The 24,819-nt window shown below is 38.6% G+C and overlaps 1 protein-coding gene across 2 annotated transcripts in view; it reads left to right on the top strand.

The window, feature by feature from the left end:
- Positions 1–24,819, top strand: part of LOC114658374 (dihydropyrimidine dehydrogenase [NADP(+)]-like) — a 1,245,381-nt gene that overhangs the window by 441,309 nt on the left and 779,253 nt on the right. For both annotated transcript variants that reach the window (XM_028810459.2, XM_051933021.1), the window contains one exon: positions 17,273–17,434. In XM_028810459.2, the coding sequence (XP_028666292.2) occupies positions 17,273–17,434 (162 nt within the window). The remainder of the gene's footprint in view (positions 1–17,272; positions 17,435–24,819) is intronic.

Genomic DNA, 24,819 nt, shown 5'->3' with positions numbered 1-24,819 from the left:
CCTTTGCTCAGGAAATATATTCGTATTTACTCAGAAATTTAACAAATACAAGTCTGAACCAATTTTTAATGTATTGTGAGATTTTTGATCTATTTTGAGACCCCCCCCCCTCCAATGGGTGCGACATGTCTGAAATGCGATCAATGCGTCTGTCAAGGGCTACTTGTCTGTCACTGAGGCAACCGCAGGTTCATAGCACCTCGCAGGTTCACAGCGACACAGAGGTAATGGCAAGCTCACCGCCTCCTCGTGCAACATGTCTGTCGCACAATGGGTGATGTGAGGAACACTATAACTTGGCCAGGTCCCTTCCCGTTTGCTGTGTCTGTGTGCAGTAGAATGGTAGCTCCCGCTGCAATAAATAACTTTGCTTTTCCTGTTTCAAGTTGAATAAAGCTGGTTTTCCTGAAATCCTTAGACTCTGCCTCATCTTTTGTGGCAAAGCAGCGACTCATGCGTCACTTTCTGTTGACATGCACCGACACCAGACACATTGTGCAAAAAATGAACACATTTATTTAATGATTTTTTTTCCAACTACCTAATTAAGTAGTTTTTAAAATATTGGGTGGGGGGGGGCGTTTGCCCAAGCACACCATATTACAAACCGCCACTGTTTGATGCTGCCAAATGTAAGGCAAGAAAGAATTCTGCATGAGGCACCAATCTGTGACAGGGCTCCACAGACCACACACTTGCGCTCACTTGGTTTGCCAGTTAGCTTAACCTGCACATTTGAGATGATGGAGGAAACCCTGAGCTTTTACTGTAATATGTATAGTCTATAAATTAATATATAATAATATAATATGTAAATACAGTGTGGGTGTGTGTCTTCATGTATAAATACATTCAGATATATCAAAAATAACATTTTGTTCAAGTATATTTACTTTTGATATAGTGTTGTAATACTTGCTGATTGGTATTTAAAATGTCTGCTTATAACTGTTGGTAATTACAACCTTAGTTGAATAATATGCCTTTGCTTTTTATTGGCTGTAAATTATGCAGTCTGGAAGTTAACTCAGAGAGTTAATCTGCCTTTTTATAATGCTGCACTCTCATTATATGTACAGTAAATGGTTATAAAATTTAAATCCCGGAAGACTGCATATTGTAAAAGTATCACAAGTTTTAAATTGTAACAAACGGATTTATAGTTCACAATGTTTTATAATGTGTAGCACAGCTATCGGGTACTACAGGTTATAGTTTTCTTTTATGAATAAGTATCACCCACCGCTTTTATATATTTAGGCAATGTATCCTTTAACCATGAGGCATGTCACTTAGAATGTCGATACTAAATCACAGCCAAGGCGGCTGAAGTTTCTAAGCAAATGCCCATAACTAGCTAATGGAGCGGCATATATCCTTGTTAAAATGTAAGCTTGTAGAGTGTGCTATTTTATAATGTTATACTCATGTATTTAATAATGCAGTACACACCATTCTCTCATGTATTTATTTATTTCTAAAGTTGTTTTTGTAATGTACTAAACTGTTTTTAAATTTCAGATCAAATGCAATATTGAAGTTAATATAGTGGCTACTGTTTGGCAGCAGGCCTTTTTGCTGAATTACAAATCAGAGGAAATCCTCCTATTCTGTGAGCCAGCCTTGTCCATTGTATGGTAAAGAATAGCTAAAGCCTTTCACAGAAACCTCCAGGGCGGAGTGGTGGCTCTGAGGCTAAGGATCTGCGCTGGTATCCAAAAGGTTGCCTGTTCGAATCCCCATCACTGCCAAAAGAGATCCTACTCTGCTGGGCCCTTGAGCAAGACCCTTATCCTGAAATTGCTCCATGGGCACTGTACAATAGGCTGACCCTGTGCTCTGACCCCAAGGGGTATGCGAAAACTAACAAATTCCTAATACAAGAAATTGTACTGTATAAGGCGAAGTAAAGAACAAAAAAAAAAAAGGTATAAACTAACCCTTGGACTGGATACTAAAGGCCCATTTATACTTGACACATCCACTCGCTGCAAAGGTCGGCAAGGGTTCGTTTTGCATGAAGTCATTTTTATCAATAGTCATGAAGCCTCCAAAATTGTGTGGCCTCGTAGACTGCACATGTCCTTGACAAGGAAATTGGGGCTTATTCGAAGAACAGTTGTGGGAACTGATTTGTTGTAACCTGCACCTGTACAATCCTACATTAAAACCGCACAGAGACAAAATGTGCACAAATTACCCTGGGCAAAGATGAAAGTTTGTGCAGGCAGAAATGGCAATATCTGCAAGATCAATATATAAAGGCAAAGATAAAGAATTTTGGGGGGAAAGCTAGGGGACTCTTCAACCACACAGTGTGGCACACCGAATGCCAATGCTATAAACCAGCCAGGGTACGCATCCTCTGTGTGCAACCACATCTTCAGTGGTCTGCACTCAATTATAAACTGGCCTTAAGTCTTCATGGGCAGACTCTAACGCACATCTCAAGTTCCTCACTCCAGAACGTTTTAGTGATTTTAGTGAATTTAAACCTAATACCTATATGAGGTGCGTTTTGACATTGCAGTCCACAGTGAAAATCCATGCAGCCATGGAGAAAATTCGATGAAAGATCTGGATAGTAGTAAAAGCCACTGTGCCATGTTTCCACCCCATAAAAAAATTGCTTAAGAATAAAATGTAGACATTTCAGATATTAGTTATAAGTATCTAATTAAATAACTTTCACTTATTTTGTTGTTTTCAGTTATTGCTGTTCTTTGTTATACTATTCTATGTCCTTGGGGTTGGGTGGTCTCGTGGCCTTGGAACCCCTGCAGATTTTTTTTTTATTCTCCAGCCCTTGGAGTTTTTTGTTTTTGTTTTTTCTGTCTTCCTGGCTATCAGACCTTACTTTATTCTTTGTTCTTTAGTATTGCCTAATCTTATTTTTATATTTCTACTAGGGGGCTTATCCCCTGCTCGCTACACTCGCCAACTCCCGTTGCCTGCGCTACACGCCAGCCACTTTGCATCTCTGCCACTTGTGTTGTGAAGAGGGGGGCTGAACGCACCCCTAGGAGACGCAGTCCTCCGAAACCCCCTCTTAAACGGTGATACAATGGGAAGCAAATACAGTTTTTTTTTTTTTTTTAACCTCTCTTTGCTCGATCAGCTGCTGGGTCTGCATCCCACACGGCGCTTCAAACATTTAAAAGCCTGTACAGCAACTGTCTTTGTCATCTACTCTTTGTGTTTTATTTCTGGCCCTGGGCGTGGTTAAATCTGTTGGCACAAAGCCTCTTCTCGTGGGATGTGAGTTCTTGATTTTTTTTAGTTTATAATTTAAAAACGGAAAAAGAATCTGAAAATCTAACAACATCACATTAAAGTTTGATAAATTCTGAAAAGAATGCTATCCAAACGTATATATGTAGCTTTTAAAATAAGCCTGATTTAAAGTGTGACAAGAAAGTCACATAAAATCGTTGTACAACATTGTTGTACTTTTCAGCTTAGAATTTTATATATATAGAGTAGATTTTTTTTATAAACTTTTGTTTCGTCATCTTGTAAAGCACTTTGAGCTATATCATTTGTATAAAAATGTACTATATAAATAAATGTTGTTGTTGTTTGTGATAAATGTTTTTGTTATTTTGTTTCATTTCTACTGCAATGATGTTGACACTATTACAATGTTTACATAGCCTCAATGCACTGCCACTATAACAGATGGCAGCGTACACTTACCTGCACCACTGTATAACTTCTGTATCCATTAATAACATGATCAGCGATATTGAGCGTGAAGTCAATACAAAGTAAAAAATACAAAAAAGGGGTTAGTTCAGGCACCAGTGAATAAAGATATTTGACTATAAGGCAAAGAAAAATGTACTATTTGTTGGTTTAAACAGTTATATAAGCAACAAAAGGAAGTTGATCGAGTGACATAGTGTGTCGGAGAAATTCGAAAGCTCAAGTTCACAAAGTCGCACAGTGCCCGAAATAAAAAAGTTGTCACATATCAAAGTCGGCGTGAAAAGGCGACTTGTAGCCCAACGTCTGAGTGTCATATGAAAGCTTATTAGGGTACTGTGGGAAAAAAAAAGGCACACAGTGTGAAAAAGCATGAAATGTCAACTTTAATCTCAAAATTTCCACTTTAATCACTTAGTTTATTTTGTCATTAAAGTAGAACATCATAAACTTCATCTTAAAATCGTTTAATTTACTGGTTTTTCAAATCCCATCGTAACTAAAGTAGCATGTTAAATGCTTTGTTGTGTATTTGATCTTATATGTGCTCTATGTGCCTGAATCACTACGTGCTCTTCCTCTGACAGGACACAGAATCCATTACATTCGTAATATTACAGCTCTCTGAGTAATTAAAATACTGATAATACTAATGTATACGTGATATTTTCATGATGATATGAGTTAAAGCATGTTATTAAACATGGGAACACAGTAGCGCAGTGATTGTTCATGTCTTACAGCAAGATGCTTGCTGCACCATGCGTGACCTTCGATGAAATGCTTTATTACAGAAGTACTCTCTTTTTCAAATGTACTAACCTCCAATTCCTGTCCTTACTTTTCTTTCTCCAAATACCCAATCGCCACACAATCAGCTCTGTAATAGACGTTAAGCCATCTGTAATCTTAGAACGCCGATTCTTCGAAACTTTTAAGGAACATTGAAATATCTTCATAATGTTTATTTATTCTATCCATCTGTTCTTCCAGTATCACACCAGCCACAGCATGAAAACAGCGCGAGGCAGGAACAAACCGTGAACGAAGCTCAAGCTCACTAGCGCTGCGGCACTGTGTAGTTAAAGTTTTATCTGTATAATATAATCAACATATTTTGCAGCATTTCTTCTTAAAAATGATATCGTCATCATATGTAAATACGCGCTTTATAAAGTGGCTCAGGTTGTGCAATATTATAACTGTATCATAAGTACAATTATCTCACGGTAACTTGCAAGTACAAACAGTTCTACAAGGAGCACTTGTTGGACTGATTGAGTGCGTGTATAGTTCTTGGGATGAAACTGTTTGTGAACCGCGAGGTCCGAACAGGAAAGGCTGTTAAGCGTTGGTCGGATGACAGCAGTTCAAATAGCGATCGGCTGAGGCAGCTAGTGCTTGATGCAGTATACCAATTATTCTCTTTCCAATCGCTGTAGATCTGTGATTCACACTCAGATACAGTGATATAAATACTCTGAGTGGTGCAGTGGGAGTAATATGGAAAAAGATGATCCGCTGTGGCAACCCCTAACGAGAGCAGCTGACAGAAGAAGAAGGTGCAGTGAGAATAACAATGAAAAGCAGTTATGGTATTTAGAATAGTTTGACCATTCTGTGGACCATTATATTGTTACAGGTTAATTACAATCAGATGCATTAAATTTATGAATGATATGCGGTTAATTTCAGTGTATTTGATAAAGCCGCCGTCGTCGATGTGGATCTAAGAAAGGGTAACCACACAGGAACAGTAGCACTGCTTTGATGCTGGGTGGCGCCAGTCTGCAAAACCGAGCGGAGAACTTGCGTACGACAGGGTATGAGGTACCGTGGAAAAGTGAGTGGCTCTACGCCAAGTGTAGGTTTTATACATTGCGATTTGAACATGGAAACGTTCTTACGCAACATTTCTGTGCGTACGCACCGTTTATACATGAGGCCCCAGGTTTTGGCAAATGTAACTTTAGTGGGCTGTTGTAAGATTTTCAAAAGTAATTTTTTTCTAACTTTTTTTTTTTTTTGTGAAAGATTCTATAGGCTAATATTTGTCAGACCTCTGTCTATTTTTAGACATTCTCTTGGTGTTGAGTCACTCTTTCACACTTTTCACTCTGCTGTTCTAACTTCTTTAATCCATTCTTGCAAGGTAAGAACATAATATAAGTTCCTTCAGCTGGATTCCAAAATGGAAAGTAAAGTATATTACCTTTTTATTTTGTTAGTAACTGTTTAATAGGCACTCAGTTATATCCCCTATATCACCAGTTTAAGAGGCATCGATCAATCAATCGCTCTGTCTGATGAAAGTGAATCATCCCCTTATTGCACAGAGTTCACAAGTGTACTGTATGTCACGCTCTAGATGAATATAAGAAATATCTGTACAAAAGTAATAAGGACTGTAAGTGCCACAAGAGATGGACGAGCATCCCTACCAGGAGAGGGGATGGATCTTTACTCGGTTGGGAGGTTCCAAGAGGACAGACAGGGATCCTGGCCAAGGAAAAGAATGATGCCATACCTGAATGAGACTTCTCAGGTAGATCGACGGACATCCTGACTAGAAAAGAAGAAATTCCTTACTCAGACATGTGGACAGACATCCCATCCGGATATACTGTATGTGTAGTATCTTCCCTGACCAGGATGAACGAGAAGGACAGGGAAGCACTGTCTCTGGGGGATGTTTAACCCCCCAGGACACTAGATGGCAGCGGCCCTGCATATCAGTGTCTAGTCGGAAACCAGTGAGCAATGCCAGGAATTGTAGTCCAGTAGCGCAGCACTGCTGGGGTCCCTGTGTACCACAAGAGGGCGCTGCAGGGAGATGCACTCCTGCTATTCAGGATTTCCGTATAACCCGGAAGTGCTTCCAATGGGCAAAAGCCCTGGCCCTGGAAGTACTCTTGGTTCCTCAATAAAAGGGACCACACTGCCTTGTCCAGGCAAGTCAGAACTGGGAGCAGAGATGGGCAACACTCGACTGGAGGAGAGCAGTGCAGTAGAGAGAGGAGAGGAGGAGAAAGAAGAGAAAAGCAACTTGTTTTGGCTTTATACAAGGTACTTTGTGTAGTAAACACTCTTTATTTTAACCTGGACTGTTTTATGTGTTCATGTTAGGGGCTCACTGGCGCCCCCTAGCCTTCACAGGACATGTATTCAATTTGTCATGAATGGTTTATATTAATCCAAGTCTATTTAGCATTAGAATATGTCTACAAGTTATCAGCTTACCAACCCTTAATTACGCTACCCACCTCCTTCATACCTTTAACAGATATGACGGAAAGCCAAAAAGTAAAGAAAATATATGTCCAAAGAACAATTGATGGCTTCCTTTTGTAACAGAAAGCAAAGCAACAGTTGCCTGCTATTGCATTAATTAGCACCACTCTCATCCATGACAATGCAGAAAGTTATTATTAGGGAACTCTCTTTTAAAGGTGATGTCCTTCTTTTAGATTTCATGAACGATGAAAACTGGCACAACAATAAATACAAAAACATTTATTCTTTTAAGAAATATCTATTTCAGAATCAGTGCTAATCCAGTAAAAAGAGACCGTGTGACTAAATAAATTAAATTTACTTTACATTATTCCCTGAAGAGTTTCTGTTTAGCTTTTATTGTAAATAGATACTCTTGTATACTGAGATTTTATTATTAGAAACAAAATCTATTTACTAGGTCAGTCTTAGCCACGAGCAACTGTACTGAAATGTTGATGAAATCCGCACCTAAGTGAATTTCATTACACAAGCAGAAATAAATCCATAATGCAGCAATTTGCAATATTTTTATTGTATTACACCATTACAATTTGATGATTATGATACAACTGAAATAAGTGAATATCATTGTACTTGAGTTAATTGTACAATAACAGATACAACATTTTCTATATTTTGTTTTCGGGATTAGCCATGAACAAACATTGACAACTCTTAACTACGGGTGGTACAGTAATTTTTGTAATCCGTCTAGCTACTGTACATCATGGAATGTGAAAAAATACACTTTATTATTGCATAGCAAACTGAAAAAAAAAAACTAATTTTCAAGCAGCTATTTAGTTTTCAGTAAGTCAGTTTTTTGCTACAGTTATGAATTATGGGTAATGCATCAGCCTGATTTAAACACAAAACTGTGATCAGTACATTGATTTGCATATTTTTTTAAATGTTTGCAATTTTCAGACGCACAGTGTTGCAACTCCTTCCACCTGCTTTACCTATCATTTCATTTATGCAAGCATTGCCGCAATATTTCATTTTCTCATCACATGCTCAATTTCACACAAACACTCATCTAGAAATGTGTACATCAGAGAACATTCTCCAGGCTTGTATTTTTTTAACATACACATAACATTATCAAACCTTGTTAATCCATTTCAGGGCTGTGGGATGCTGGAGGCTATACTGTCAGCAGTGGATACCAGTCTATCTCATCTCCCAGTGATGCCCACACCCGCATTAAAATGGGTCAGTTTACAATGGCCTGTTAATCTAGCAGAGAGATTTTTGAAAGAAGGGGAGGAAAACCCATGAAGACTGCAAATTAACATGGTATTTGCACCCTGGGTGCTGGATCCATGAGGCAACAGTACTACCCACAGTGCAATGTACTGCCACGGCCTGGTATTTATTTTATTGTCTAGTCACCAATAATGATGAAATGGTTTACAGAGAAGAATTTTGCTATATACAGTATAATTGAAGCAGAACAATCTCTCCTGTCAGGAGGCCAAGGAGCTGGCCGTAGATATCAGAAAACAAGAAGTGGACCGCACTCCCTTCTTAATCAGTGTGCATGTTATAAACTGGGCAGTTTGGGAGTTGTCATCACAGTTTACCTGAAGTGGGTACAGTTTTGAAGATGGTTCACTAACATCTTTACTACTAACATGTTTGAGGAAAGTCCATATGTTTCTGCCTATACTCAGAAACGTCTGTGAGTGAACAGTGAAGTCCATAGTCACTGGCTATAAAATATTTTGGTATGTCACCTGTTCTCCTCAGGAACAGAAAATAACTTGTACACAGCTCCCTTCTGTCTAGGGCATACAAATAGACTATGCTGCCTTAAGTTAACAAACATTATAATGCTGCTTCTTCCTCTTCCTCTTCCTCTTACTTCTTATTATTCATATTCTTAATATTATTGAAGACTCCTATCATCATTTTTCTTCCTCCTCTGTTTTGTACAAGACCGTCAGCACATGCACCACTAGATTCAGTCGCAGATTTTAGGCAAAGTCAGTAAGGTTTTTCAGCAGCTTCTTCAAGATTTAAGGTTTTCATTTAGCCACGTTTACACAAGAAAACATGAAATTTGCTTTCTTAATGGCATCCAGTAATACACAAAAGTGAAATACAACAAACAAATCGCAACAAGACAGGTTACACAGAAAATCATTTGAAAAACTGATTTTTTTCTTTGTCGAAACTGCTAGCAGTTTGATAGTTCATTCAACCTAAAATGGGTACATGACACATAAAAAAACTCTATACTTTTGGAATTAGAATAGAATGCCTTTCATGTACCTCTGATATTCCTTGTTAAAAAGAGGTACAGGACTAGGGAGAAAAGAATTTCTGGAGTGATTTGTGTGGATTTTGAAAGTGACTGTCCTCTCTGATTTACTGAAGTTAAGTTGTCTGTGTAATGGTTGTCTGTCATCAGTTGAGACAACTTCCAGTTTTTTCAACATTGCCCTCCGACACACACACTTACCAAATCATCTACTGTACATCAACCACAATCTCTTCACCTGCATGTTTGGTAATCTGCTGGAGCTTTTTAAAATTTTGGTAAGTCAGAGTACTAAATCAGGCGCTAAAGCTGAAAGTGACGACAGGCTCAATTATACTGTGGTAAACGGACAACATGAGGTCTTTGTTCGCTTTAAGTTTATGGAGGAGAAATAAGTGCCCACTGCATTTACAGAATGTGTTTTTTATATTTGTATTCCAGTTAAGATTGTTATGTAGTGTGGTTCCTAAGTATTTAAATTCAGTCACTATTTCTACCCCCTCCCCCAGAACAATGATTGGTGCTCATGCCTGTCCCTTAAAATCAAATACCATTTGTTTGGTCTCTCTGACATTCAGAGGAAGATGATTCTTATTGCACCAGTTTACCAAACAGTCCACTTTATTTAAACTATGGCTTTCATCCTCCCCAGATATGCATCCTATTAGCATGGTGTCAACAACATACTTGATAATAGAACAATGGTCATCTTTCTGTCTCAGGTCAGCACTGGATGCAATGAGAAGTCAAGCAAAATGGCACGTTTTACTGGCTAACTGAACAGATTAGAATATGCAAGCTTTCGAGACAGCTAAGGCCCCTTCTTCAGGCATATTATGTTCTCTCCCAACTTCACTGGCTCCCTGTTTACTACCGAATACAATACAAAATACTGCTCTTAACATTTAAAGCTCTCCTCAGCCTTGCTCCTCCCTACCTCACTGATCTCCTACAGACTTACACTCCTCTTGCTCTCCTTTCTGTACCACACATCAAACTCTGTTCTACTGGAGCTCAAGCATTCTCTCATAGTGCTCCTCAACTCTGGAATTCTCTTCCCTCTCATATCCGTCAACTAGACTCAATAACACATTTTAAAACTTTTCTCAAAACTTATCTCTTCAAACCGGCAGACTAATTATGAATTTAACACTGTTAATACCTGTTATCGTTGATGTTTGTTACTACCTCTGTACCTTATTGCAGTTTGATTTTGTCATCCTCTTTGCACGGTGGCGCAGTGGGTAGCACTGCTGCCTCACAGCTGGGAGACCTGGGGACCTGGGTTCGCTTCCCGGGTCCTCCCTGCGTGGAGTTTGCATGTTCTCCCCGTGTCTGCGTGGGTTTCCTCCGGGCGCTCCGGTTTCCTCCCACAGTCTAAAGACATGCAGGTTAGGTGGATTGGCGATTCTAAATTGGCCCTAGTGTGTGCTTGGTGTGTGGGTGTGTTTGTGTGTGTCCTGCGGTGGGTTGGCACCCTGCCCGGGATTGGTTCCTGCCTTGTGCCCTGTGTTGGCTGGGATTGGCTCCAGCAGACCCCCGTGACCCTGTGTTCTAATTCAGCGGGTTGGAAAATGAATGGATGGATGGATGGATGTTTAATTTTATTATAAGGTGACCTTGAGTGTTAAGAAAGATGCCTATTAAATAAAATGTATTATTATTATTTATTATTTATTATTATTATTATTATTATTAAGATGTAGTTAATTGAAGTAGGGACCTGAGTTGCCTCGAAAGCTTGCATGTTGTAATCTATTCAGTTAGCCATTAAAAGGTGTCATTTTGCTTGTCGGGTTGAGTGGCTATGCCCTCTATTCTTGTCACAATGTATAGTATATGTAAAGTAAATAAATATATTTTGTATATTATGTATGTATATTGTTTATATGTTATTTATATTGTTTCATAAAATAATAATTTTTAGAGCTACATACTTGATCCACTGTCAGTTTTGTTTCAAATCCTCATATTAAGTTCCTTTACTTTTCTCATATAGCCAACTTCTTTCTGGATGACTTAAAATTAGGTCAGTTTCTGTTAATTAATATATTTTTAGCTTTTCAGCTTTGAGTCTCAAGCTTTAAACAAAAGGATCTACCCTTTAATCCTTTAAATCCATAAAATCTGTTTATTTTCCATACTTGGAGTGGAGAGCAGTGGTCAAGTCATAATTTGTAACTAAAAAGTAAGACTATAAGACAGCAGTTTTAACAAGAATAAAAATAAAAAGCAAGTTGGTACAATGGTGTCGTGGTTAGTGCCCGGGGTAAGTGTTTTGGGTCGGATTCTGGCCCTCATCTCTATGTTCTCCAAATTTTTCATGGGGTTTTCTCCTTACATCACCAAAGGCAAGTTGGTTACTTAGTTGTCACTTTTAAACAACTTGCCCTTTGTAAATGTGATTTTGAGGATGTGCTTGATAGGGTCCTGTGATGGACTGCTGCCCTATCCTCACATCCATTGCTGTAGAAGTATGCTCCATCCCCTTGTGACTCTGAAATGGATAAAGTGGGTTTGAGAATGTTATGTTAAAGAATACATTAAAATAAACCAAAGAAAGAAATGTTGAATAGACAAATCAGCTACATGGCAATTACATTAAATTGCTTTTTGTACAAAAGTCATTGCAAAAATGTTGACACTATTTAGGTGGCTATTAAAAAAAATTCAGCTGCTTCTTTAATATATTTCAATACCTTAATTCCTGTGAGTGTAAATAATTTGTAGAAAAACAAATACACTATGCAAATGCAGCCTTCTAATTCTGGGCACCGATGAAGCCTTCAAGGCATTAATAGCACAAAATATACTTTCTCTGCCTGGTGCAGTATGCCACCATTTATCCACTGTTGTAATATTATGTATGCTTGTAATATTATAGATTTCTGTTTCCAATTTTAATTTCAAAATGGGCATTGTAATATGTTGACCTGTATTGCTGTCTGTGCTTGTGTGTACACACATTAGACTGCTGTTCTCCTACTATATGTATCCTTTTGTAACTGCATTCAATAATATTCCATGGCACAAAGGCACAGGTCAGTATGGTGTTGGTGCAGTTTTTACTGGAGGGCAAAACACCTGAAATTTGCAATTGGAAATTTGATTAAGATGGTAAAAAAAATCCAATGAGACTTGAAACTTATTGCCAATATGTTTTGTTTTAAAACAACATAGTGAGAGACAGAAGTGTATTTTTGTAGAAGTGCCATACATTTGAACAGCAACCAATCACAGACCTCTGCTGGCGCCAGAGTACAAAAACAGTTGTCTCTGTTGTATTTCTTACACAAAATGGCTATTAAACAATGTTTTTAATATATCAATTTTCAAACTATTTAATCCACTTTATGGCTGAGCAAAACATTTGGAGAGAAAATCCTACCTACAGTATGTAGCCAAAGGATGGAAAATGAAGAAATTCATACATTGATTTTTTTTTTCAAAACTGAACATGATCATCTAGAGAAGTTGCACTTTTGTACTGAAGTATCTTTTTTTGACAATTGTAAGCAAGTTTCTAGAATATTTCCTTTTTATTTACTAGGGGGCTTCGCTCACCAACACCCCCACCCGCAACCTGTGCCACGTGCCGTTGTGAAGTGGGGGGGCTGAACGCACCTCAAGGAGACACGATCGCTCCTCCGAAACCCCTCTTAAACAGTGATACAATGGAAAACAATTTTTTTTTTTTTTTTTTTTTTTTACCTCCTCTTTGCTTGATCAGCTGCTGGCTTGCTGCCGTGCCGCGTGATCGTCATCTCGTGCAGCTCTTCGAACGTTTAAAAGCCTGTACAGCAGCTGTTTTTGTCTCACTAACTTGTCTCTCTTCTCCCCCTGACATCTTCAAACACTATTTGATCTCTTTTCACTGTTCCGTTATTTCACTGAGTAGTATTTTCTGTTTGTTTGCGCTAATGCAATCTTTACTATCATTTTTTTTGAGACTTTCAAATTTACCTACTTCCATTATCTCTAACCTGCTCTGCATGTGTATCACGCCAACGTTTTTGAATTCTTTACTACGTTCTACTTTGTCTTTTTCCGGCCCCGGGCGTGGTTAAATCTCTTGGCACAAAGTCTATTCTCGCGGGACGTGAAAATGTCTTTTGTGTTTCTGAGAAGGTCACGTTTCGTCTCCCTGAACAGGTCTCGTCTCGTCCCAAGTCTTTTTTTATATAATAGAGAGATGTGATTTATGTGCACATTGTGTGGTTAGGTAATGTAGTGATAGTTAAGAATATTTCTACAGAACTTTCCCTAATTGAATTTAATCTCAGCAAGTTTTTTAATAAGATAATGAAAAGTAAAAACAGTTTTATGTAATGTAGTTTTGTACATTCTCTTTCATTTCCATGTATGTAAGTTTTCAATATAACAAAACCTCAGAGGGAGTATACTGTATAATGCCGCCTGTTTAAAACATGAGTAGAGAAAGGGCCCACACCAATATGCTCACCATTTTACACTTAATCCTTCAGGTATTACATTAGTGAGAATTTCAGTGTGACCTGTTGAGCTCACCGTCTGCATCTTATGATGTGTCAGCCTCATACACAACCTATGCAATGGCAGGAAGAACTACAAAACAAACAGTGTTCCTCAAACATATCCTTTTGAAAAACATCACATGCAAGAACCGAGCATTTAGTTATGAAGAACTGGTTATTACACATCACAAAAAGCAATACCCGTGTGTTTTGATGTCCTTTTTCCTTTCAACGCAAAATTAATTTTGTTACACAAATTGAATTCTCACTTGTTCAGATCAGTAACTCCTTGACTTGGTGGCACAGCTTAGGTGGCATGCCAACATTTCCAACTGTTTACCTTTAACTTGCAGGAACCATACAGGGGTAGGCAGAGCTACAGAAGAGACATTGTTTAATTTTTATACTATGCCAAACTACCGGGGCCACCACCAAGGGGAGCCTGGACCTTTGCTGAGCCCTATTTAGCAGCACTTCCTCCACACCCGTAAATGCTGGTGGAAGAAGCTCATAGGATGCCTGGAGTCGTTCCGGGTGTCCTATAAAAGGAGCCAGAGTCGGGAAGAGGTGTGCAAAGCTTTCCGAGAGGGGAATGGAGAAGGTGAAAGGGAGAAGAAACGAGAGAAGAAAAGGATTGGGCTTTGGTGCTGTTTATCTGTGTTATGCTGCTGTGAGGAGCAAGAAAAGAGTTTCCCACATGAATAAACCTGTGTTGTGTGGAAAACTCATGTCTCTGCCTATCTGTGTCAGGGTTGGGGCGGCTGGAGCAACCATGGTTTTCACAATACATTTATTTTGATTTTATTTTATTTTGGAACCTAATGTTGCAAAAATCTGCATGTTCAGTGCTATGTGTTGGTTTTCAGTGTTTGTGAGTTAGAGTCTTGTCAGTGTCATCTTACACTTGTTTGATCGATACTACCTGTGTTTGGATTGTGGCACTGCGCCCTGTGACATTGCGTTGTGCAGGATAAAGTTCTATTTGTTGTAATCTCATAAATCTGCATTATTAGGTATAATCGTCCTGAATCAAAAACAATGTGGGCTTTATTTGTGCTCTGTACTCCTGATAAATATGTCCTGGTGCCAACCTTTCTTCTTGTTCAACTTGAGTACAATGTTGTTATTTTCACAGATGTTGGGGCAAGGATTCCAAAGAGTCCTGTTTGCAATGTATTTTATTAATTAACTTTAAACCACCAATGCAATTCATATTCTAATGCATTTTTGCATCGATCAGATTTTCAAATAACATAGTATCTTGAACTCTGTTTGAGTGTATAGGGGGAGGCAGCTTGATGGCTGAGGTCTCCAGGACTCTAAACAAATTCAAATCATATTATGTGATATCATCTACTGTTAAATTTTGCTCTGTACTTGTAATATTTTTATTTTACTATTGTATTGTATTGAGAATTACTTGTGTCCTGTTCTGTGTATTGTATTGACCCCCTTCTTTTTGACATCACTGCACGTCCAACCTACTTGGAAAGGGGTCTCTCTTTGAACTGCCTTTCCCAAGGTTTCTTCCATTTTTTTCCCTACAAGGGTTTTTTTGGGAGTTTTTTCTTGTCTTCTTATAGAGTTGAGGCTGGGGGGCTGTCAGGAGTTAAATCTTCTTGTATGATTTTGGGCTATACAAAATTACACGTCTTAATGTTTTTCGAAAATAGATATGACATATAATAAAAATATATCAAAAAATTTATCAAATAAATAAACTCAACCTTAAAGGTAGATTTATTACCCCAATAATAAGTAAAAGACTCCCAGAATAGGAGAGAAGTATCAGTCACCTTAAGCAGTTTAGATGTCTGGTAACTGCTTTAAGAAAATTAGTGCCGCCAGTAGGAGGTTTTCCAATAACATTCCTGAATGGAGAAGAATTAATAACACGGTTATGTATAGTATACTTGGAGTGTGGACTGTGGATGTGCATTGTTGACTAGTAGCCTTGAGTTTATATGATGGCCTCTGATTCTATCAGGTCGTATCAATGGCTGATTTCAGTCAGGTTAAGGCAAAGGTGAAGTGCAATGTGGGTGAAATGGTCACTCGGATAAATAAAATCATCTAAGTTTATACTTCGCGTGATGCGACGCATGCTGCAGCGGATGCTCCTTCTACGCAAGCGTTGTAGTGTTTATACTTGCGCATGTACTTTGCGTAAATCTGGAGGTGGCAGTGCGAGATATTATCATGGTGAGAACAGGTTCGGCTTTGCTGTGTTGTGAATTGCCTGGAACACCCATTAAATTCCGATGACACCTTACCGCAATATCTCTGAAAAGGATGTTTAATGATTAAATCCATCAGTCCAGGGATTTGTCCATTTCAGCTAGCATTTGCCACGAGGCAGAAACAAAAGCCAGGACAAGGCATCCGCTCATCGCAAGGTGAATACAAGCACTCGCATACACCAGCGTAATTTTAGTGTAACCAAACCTGCACATCTTTGGAAGGAAACTGGAGCACACTGAGGAAACCCAGCAGGAAAACATGTAAACTCCAGGCAGGGAATATCAGCGATGTGGCTCCCTGCAAGACAGCAGCGCTAACGCTTCGCCACCGTGTAACCCCCATGTGTGTAATTATTAACAGCATTCATTATTTAAACAAAATTACCGATTTATCAGTAACATGTAACATACATACTTTAATGCATTTCATCATGAAAGTGATATAAAGTATAAATCTAAGGATTCTAAATGTGCAGAGAGTTAGAATATCATATATTTAATGTGCTCGATGTGGCGATCTATAGCTGGCGATCCGCTGCTGTCAGGACCGGACAGAAGCCCTAGAAAAAAAGACGGCACAGAAGACGGTATGTGAGACTTTTAAAACGTATCGTGTCATTATGATCGGGAATATGCGACGCTTGAATATAAAAGCACCACGAATACATCCGTATGTCGGCATTTTGCTTCACCACATCGAACCATTCATCAAACATCAAAGCGCGCACACCGATTTCGTAGGATCCGCAAAGCTTTCTGTCACATGTAATATAGTAAACAGAGACTCTGACGTCACATTCCAACTTTTAGCACACTGCGCCCCCCGACTTTTTGCTGGTGCTGCAATTTGCACATGCGTCGCGTTAATTTCTGAGGACCTGCTCAGAGGACGCATCAAATCAACACTGAGAACGCGTGGCAGCCATGATGCGGGCGCGTACGCATTCTGAGCGTGAAGTATAAACGAGCCCTAAGTCATCAGTATGTGAAGCTTTTGGAAAAGTGTGGTTTTTGGAAATGTTGTAGGCAGAATTTGCAGTATACAGAATTTTAAATTCTTTTCAAGCAGGCCAGTGGAGAGTCAATGTATTAATGTATAGTATGTCTATATAAAATGTAATATGAACAAGTACACAAAATGTGTGTTTGTAATGCACTAACAGGTCCTTCATTTCTACTACTGAACTTGAACCCAGACTGAGAAATGACATTTGCATGCGATCGCAGTGGGAGTTTGTGTCCATTCATTTATAGACAGTACGTTTATCATTTCATTGGTTTCTGTATTGCAGAACTACTATGGAGCTGCCAGGACAATTCTCTCTGACAACCCCCTTGGACTGACTTGTGGAATGGTGTGTCCGGTGTCAGACCTCTGCGTGGGTGGTTGTAATTTATATGCAACAGAGGAAGGGCCAATTAACATCGGTGGACTGCAGCAGTTTGCTTTGGAGGTATGGAAGTCATTAGCAACACCTGCTACACAGTTACATAAAGAACTGGCATGTCTGAGATTCGAAGGGGTGGGGTTTCTTTCATTCTGTGTCTCAGTCTCTTTTTCAAAACTATTCTCTAAATAGGGCTCTGTGTCTGTTTGAACTGCTTCATACTGGGATTTTAATTAACCCAGAAAATGCTTGCTGTTTTTAGAAGAAGGAGTGACAGTAGTGCAACTTGTCAGCTCTTTATTGTGGAAATGTGGACTCTGCTACAGTCTGTAGAAAAGGAAAAAAAAAACCTTTGCAGTAGCTAAAGATTAGATGGTGTGATCAATCTATATTTAATTCAAGCCGTGTAAGCTATTTGCAACCCACAGCTGGTCACTGCGCCCTTCAAAGCTTTGGACTATAGTAATGGAAGGTTAGTCTAAAAAAAGAAGAGAGAAATCGAAAAAGCATGAGCTTCTTAATTTACCTTGCTTCTTTATGTTTAAAATACGTTACGGTGAATTTAAAAAGCACACAGAGTACAAATGTCTGGACTCATAAAAAGCACAAAAGAAACAAACACAGGTTAAGAGCGTTAGAGTGCACATCACATCTTCACTTTGTCAGTAGCATGTATCCATGTTTGATCATTTTTTTTATGATATCTGTTAGAAAAAAGTGACTAGTTCTTGCTTTGAAGATTTTTTCTTGATTACTTTTTGTGATATTACCAGAGTGCCAAATTTGTTTTAAGTCGATGAAAGCTGCCATATTATAATTAATGCCACTTTTTGTGTGTAAGTAATTTGGCAAAGCACACCAGGAGTACCTAGGAAAATCAGTTTAGGGTAAAATATGCCAGACGGGGTAAACAGAAGTTGAAAGCACGAAGGTTTTCATTTTGAGTAAAAACCTTTCATGCTTCTGATTGAGCTAAATTCAGAGATGAATTGGACAGACAGGTAGGCATTGGATTTCCATTTGCATCAGTGTGCTCTTTCATGCCAGCAAGATAGGAATGAACCAAGTTACAATCTGCAAGCCCCTGATATACACGTAAGCAGCAGAGACTGGGGGCTTGCAAAGGAATCTTTGCTCTAAATCTGAGCAGAAATGTGGTGGACTTCTGGAATTAGCTGACTGTGTCCTGGACACTGCAGATACTGTTTGTAATTGAAACAACATGAAGCTCGAGAGTAGGGAGTGGGCTCACTGGGGAACAGTAGGTTAGCTGATTCCATCATTTGGAACCTGAAATGCATCCAGATATAAAGATTTTTGTCAATTTATTATAAAAGATTGCATGTTGGGCTCCAACTAATGCCGTTTCTATCTTCTTTGCCCACACACTGTGTTTTAATCTGGGGTTGAGAATGAGGGTTCAGGTGAAACCGATAGAAGTTATAGACCTTTGCCTTCCAGGGACTCTAGAAAGCTATTGCCGTTTCATTTGAGGCGTTTAAAAGGAGCACAATGAAAAAAAGAGCCCAAAATTTTTTTGTTAAATGAATGGCAAATATGGAAGTATATTGGTCTTTCTAGTGGAATTCCAAAGGAAACAATGCTTAAATCAGAAGAAACACAGATTTGACAGGAACTGACAGGCCATTCAGCCCAAACTAGCTTGTCAATCTCTATTCACTTAACTCCTTTAACAAAATTCAAGTTGATTTGAAGGTCCCCAAAGTATGTTGTATTACTGCAAGTGCAAGTGTAATGTATTCCATGTATCTATTTGTCTCTGTATGAAGAAGCACTTTCTAACTTTTGAAGTCAGAATACAATGTTTCAGCTGTCACACCATTGCTAGGGTTGTCATTCTTGGCTAAATGTTTTCTAAACCTCTCCCTTGCTGCCTTATATCTCAACGGAGCTGCATAGGAATCTTCATCCAGAAACCACCTTCTGTGGAGTTTGCACAAGTTTACTACAGATGACCTTCTCCTTTTAGACCTGTCCATTTATGGCTAATTGATCACTATGTACAGTTTATTGTTTCTTGTCATAGTTCTGGGTGGATGATATATTTTTTAGAAAAAGGTCTATGTACTTTTTACCAAACTGTTTTCCTTTACCTGTGCAATTCTTTGTATCCTCGCAACAAGTGCTGGTAGCGAGCGCAATTTCATCACAGCGGGTCGTGCCATACAATCAACGTGCAAGTGACTGAATCCTAGTACAGTGGGCTCAAGGTGCCAGATCAATGCTAAAATGAAAGTGAATGGAAAACATTTCATTTATTTAAACCTAAGTCATGTACTGTTTAATTTATTTAAGTCCAAACGCTGGAATGTAAAGAAGCACCTAAGATGAGTATGTGATAGTCTTTTTCCCTTGCTTTCTGTTTCATCAACTGCATGGTTAAGACATTCCAGCAGGTGTTTTAGGCTATGTTAGTCTAATTTAGGTTGTTTCTGATATTTCACTAAATATTAAGTGAATTAATGCTTGTGTGGTGTATAGGTTAAGGCTTAGGATTTCACATCTTGGATTCAAATCCTACACCTGCCTGTGCTCCAATTGGACAAGGAGAAATGTAACTAATTGTATCTCAAATATTGTAAGTCGCTTCTAATAAAAAAAAAAAAAGTCAAAAATAAGTAAATCTAATATAATGGGTTTGGGTTAGTAGTTTTAAAATTGTGTTTCTCGTTGGACAGGCACAGTTTAATTTTTCATAACTGCACATGGGTGAAGGTTTAAAAAAAATGCATCGGTAATGCAGTTAACCTGATTGATATCTTTAAACTGGTCTCATGCAAATGCGTGTGTGTGTTCAGCAATGGGCTGGCCCCCCATCCAAGGCTGGTTTCTCAACTTCACCTTATGTGCTGTTTCCCTCACTAAACACTACACCCTGTGACACTACAAGGGGTTTCATTGAAACAGTAAGAGATGAGGTAATTTTGCATGCAGTTTGTATTATCAGGCCACCTGTGTAATAACTATAATTACATGTATAGACAAATAGAAACACTCATGCAGAACAACACATTTCCATAGCATGTTGATTAGGGATGAAGTGACAACAGCACAAAGTACCAGTAACTCTTGTAAAGCTGTTAATATAACATGATTAATTAGCCCCGAACTACATGTTGTGTAGTTTATTGTACATATGAGATAGTGGTTCTACCATAATTTTTTTCATCATCCAATTCAGAACTTCTATAACATCCAAACTATCTTTTTTTTTTTTAAACATTTTATTGAATTTATTAAAATCAAATAACATTCCATACAAGCAGGTAAAGTTTGGCAAAACTATGGTTAAAAACAAATCATCATCCAAACTATGTAAAAGGTATACTCCATCTAAATTTCTTTATTCATACTCCATGTAGTTAGTAGTGATGGGCAAGAAAACGTTTTAATCTGTTTTTGTGCAGAACGAGAGTAATAGCGTTTATGATATAATGCAATGTAATGACAACTCATTCTGTCCAATGTCAAACAATATGAAAAAAACATCCACGGATGCTCACAAAATGCAATATGCATGGATTGTTTGCTAAAATATTATTATTAGTTAATGCTGAAGACCTGCCTCACCTCCTCGTTGGTCAAGGTTCCTGGCTTCCATTCAAAAGCACAGTATTATGGGAATGCACCTTTCCTGTTTATGTTCTATGCTGATCTTTCTGGAAATAAGTATTAATAATACTTTAGCAAAAAGCCCATGCATTTTGCATAATGGACATGTGGATTATGAGACACGAGAACTGTGATAATTTATTACATTATATCAATGGATATTTACACGTGAACTTCCCAACAAGACATGGTTTTGATTTAGTGCATTCACGTTACTTGAGATCCCAGCTACAAGTACATTAAAACAACAGAAAAATGTAGACATGTGTGTTTTTGTGCCTTGTCCACGGCATGATAACCTTTGCTAGAAAAAGCCATACGTTATCAATTAACTGGCACTGTATTCTAGAAAATTGGTCAGGGAGTCTAAAATGTTAAGAGACAGCTTGTGGAAAACACTGGCCATCACCAGAAGTAATATGATCTCATGAAAGACTCTTATTCTGTGAATGGCTCCTGCCTAATATCGATTGCTCCTGGGACAGGGCCCATTTTGCCAAAGAGCATAAAAATGGATAAATACAAATAAGAATGGATGAATATTTGTATGGTATGTATATGTGTTGATCAGTGAGAATTTTCCAAAGCACTTCTTGTAGTAAATATGCTGTGTTCTCCTGTGACCAAATGTTTTCCTGGAAATCTGCTGTTCAGCTAGCTTAGATGAACTTTTTCCCCATGGCCCCATAATGCTTTGTGAGGCTAATGTGACATCGTAAAGCTGTAGCTGCCATCTGCAGTACTTTAATGCATGGTTACTGTAACATTGCTGCCCAATCTGCTATGTGATGTCACAACCTGAGGCAGCTGATTTGCACCACACATATGTCAAAACAATTCTGACACTCTTTTCAATTGAGGGGTACATTAACTGACCATTGTGGATTGTCAGTGTGCAGAAAAATGGTAATTAATTTAGTGGACACATACGGGAAAAGGTAAAACTCTTGCCTGCCCGTTAAAATATAGTTAGCTTTACATTTTGTGCATTGTGATGACATTTCCATCTCTTCTATACAGTAGTTTTATATGTCACTAGCCATGTGCGCCCAACTACGTTGTGCGTGTTATAGTTGTCTTTGAAGGGCTCCCTGTTTAAACGCGGCTGCCAGTTGTGAACTGGGCCCTTCGTCGCACAGCATTATGATTTTTTATAAGGGAAACAAAATTACAAAACAAAACCCTTGGACATTGATTCAATAGGAACGGCCTACTCGGAATCACTGTCCGAATAGTAATTATGTGGTGGTGGAGGAGCATTTCTGCTTCTCTCCATTCACAGTCCGTCTCGTTTTCATGACACTGTCGTTTCCTCTCACAATCTCTTCTCAACCTTTCTCCAATCTCGCAGGTTGCTTTGTGGCAATCCAAAGAGTAAGGAAGAACCAATGCTTCTTTCTTGAACTCCAAACGCCGACTGATGGAAAATCACAGAAGTGTGTCCGACTTATATACTCTGACTGCTGACTCCAAGAAGTGGGTGAACATTCGATTTGGACGAAGTGCTGCCAACGATGGTCGATAGAAACGCAAAAAACCACAGTCTCGACAACAAAGCATGGTGTCGACGCCAGATCTAAACACAAAGAGTGGTATCGACAGTGTTTGTAAACAAAAGTAACAACCAAGGTGCTGTGTATTCAGCCAATACAAACAGCACGTAGTCTCCTTTAGTTCAATCCTCTTTAATCACCACACTCCAACCTCATCCAACTATCCTCCTCCTCACTTCCTCTCCTCCTCCATCACTATTGCCCTCTACTGAACACAGCAGGAACACCACACAAGGCAGTGTCAGGGGAACATGAATTCGCGGACAAACAAAGATCAAGATCCAAATGAAGATTATATATAAAGATTATTGTTATTTCCAGAGTATAGTGAAATTCTTACTTGCATGTGCTAATCACCACGCCTTATGTCACCACTCTCCAGCACCATGATTACGGAGTGGAACTAACTTACATTGAAATTCCTGTCCTCCTTACTTGAAAAATCTCAGGACACATTAGCAGCAACAAATTACTATATATAGATAAAAGGAAATGCGTGCTCTTTCCTCTTCCCTTTCAATAATGACACTACTCTTGAAGAATTTCTGGATACTTCCCTTACAGAATTACAGGCATCCATATCAAGATATTTCCAGCTTAATCCCACAGTGCAACAATATTGAGATATGGGCACTTGCCATTTTTGGACTCTTTTGCAAGGGATTGCACATAATGTGCTATAAAGCTATAAATTGGAAACAAGACAGTTAGTCTTTTATTCAGAATGTTTTGTGTTTTCTTTCAATTCCTGTATTGTGTTTCATCTTCCATTGTTTTTTTTGTTTTTTTACCATATTGTCTTTTAATTTTTATAAAAAGTATCTTTCCAGTAAGTAATTCAATGGTAAAATCAGAATTTAAAAGGGACTAATATAATTGAAATTATATTTAGCTATGTGACCTTTCCTTGAATGTTTTAAACATTATTGAGTGTATTTCTCACCACATGCTTTTTGCAGTGGGCCACAATTTTGATTATGCAACGTTTGTACTGATAATGGTGAGTTTAGTCATTTAAAAGAATACTTAAGACTAAAAAATGTAATTTTTTTATTAATTACTTTCCACATCTTGTTTGTAGTGATAACCAAGAAAAAATCGCAATCTCATGTTTTCATGGAGATTTGAGACAAGAAACTTTCAGATACAAGAAGCTTCAATGGGTACAGCGGGGACAACGCTATTGAGCACTAAATATTAAAATGTAGCTTGAAATAATCTTATGTCTGTTATTCAGCTGTAGGCTTTCAGTGCCCAAAAAACATGTATGTTTTGCTATAATATTGTTAAAAATACTTTTTGGAAAAAGAAAGTAATGTATGAAAATGAATCACGTTCAAGTGAATACAAGCTTTTGAATTGATGACCAGGCTATTAGGCATAAGGCAGGAACAAGCCTTGGATGATGGATCTGTGCAGTAGCACAACTAACCGGTCTACCACTTCATATAATACCACATCTGAACAACGAGCAATGATGTTGAAAATAGCACACGGCAAACATGTTTTTCATAATTTACGTATATTGAATATCTGTACACATGGGGCGGCACGGTGGCGCAGTGGGTAGTGCTGCTGCCTCGCAGTTAGGAGACCCGGGTTCGCTTCCCGGGTCCTCCCTGCGTGGAGTTTGCATGTTCTCTCCGTGTCTGCGTGGGTTTCCTCCGGGCGCTCCGGTTTCCTCCCAAATACATGCAGTTTAGGTGGATTGGCGATTCTAAATTGGCCCTAGTGTGTGCTTGGTGTGTGGGTGTGTTTGTGTGTGTCCTGCGGTGGGTTGGCACCCTGCCCAGGATTGGTTCCTGCCTTGTGCCCTGTGTTGGCTGGGATTGGCTCCAGCAGACCCCTGTGTTCGGATTCAGCGGGTTGGAAAATGGATGGATGGATGTACACATGTGTGTATTTGTCCTTTACTTACATGTGTGTCATTATTCTATCACAATAGTACAAAGACAAAGAAAGATTTTTTAATTTTCCAAATGCAATGAACTGTTCTTTGTAACGACTTTTGCAATTGCAGTTGTGCTCCACAGACTGCTGTATTACAGTATGTGATTCAAGATCCTTATCCTGTTTACTTTGTAAGAAACAAATAGGTCTTCTTATCTTTCATCAAAATAGATGTTTCAATACTACAGGTTATTGATTTTTTTTAGAATAATGTTAAGTAAAATACAACAAGAAATATCTACGGCAAATACCTCCCTCTTCAAACTTTCACACAGATTGTATGGCTACAACTTGCTGTAAATGTGGGTATTATTG

The sequence above is a fragment of the Erpetoichthys calabaricus genome, chromosome 10, assembly GCF_900747795.2.
Source record: "Erpetoichthys calabaricus chromosome 10, fErpCal1.3, whole genome shotgun sequence".
NCBI lineage: Eukaryota > Metazoa > Chordata > Cladistia > Polypteriformes > Polypteridae > Erpetoichthys > Erpetoichthys calabaricus.
Note: the sequence above shows the minus strand (reverse complement) of the source record. Positions and strands in the feature narration are given on the sequence as shown.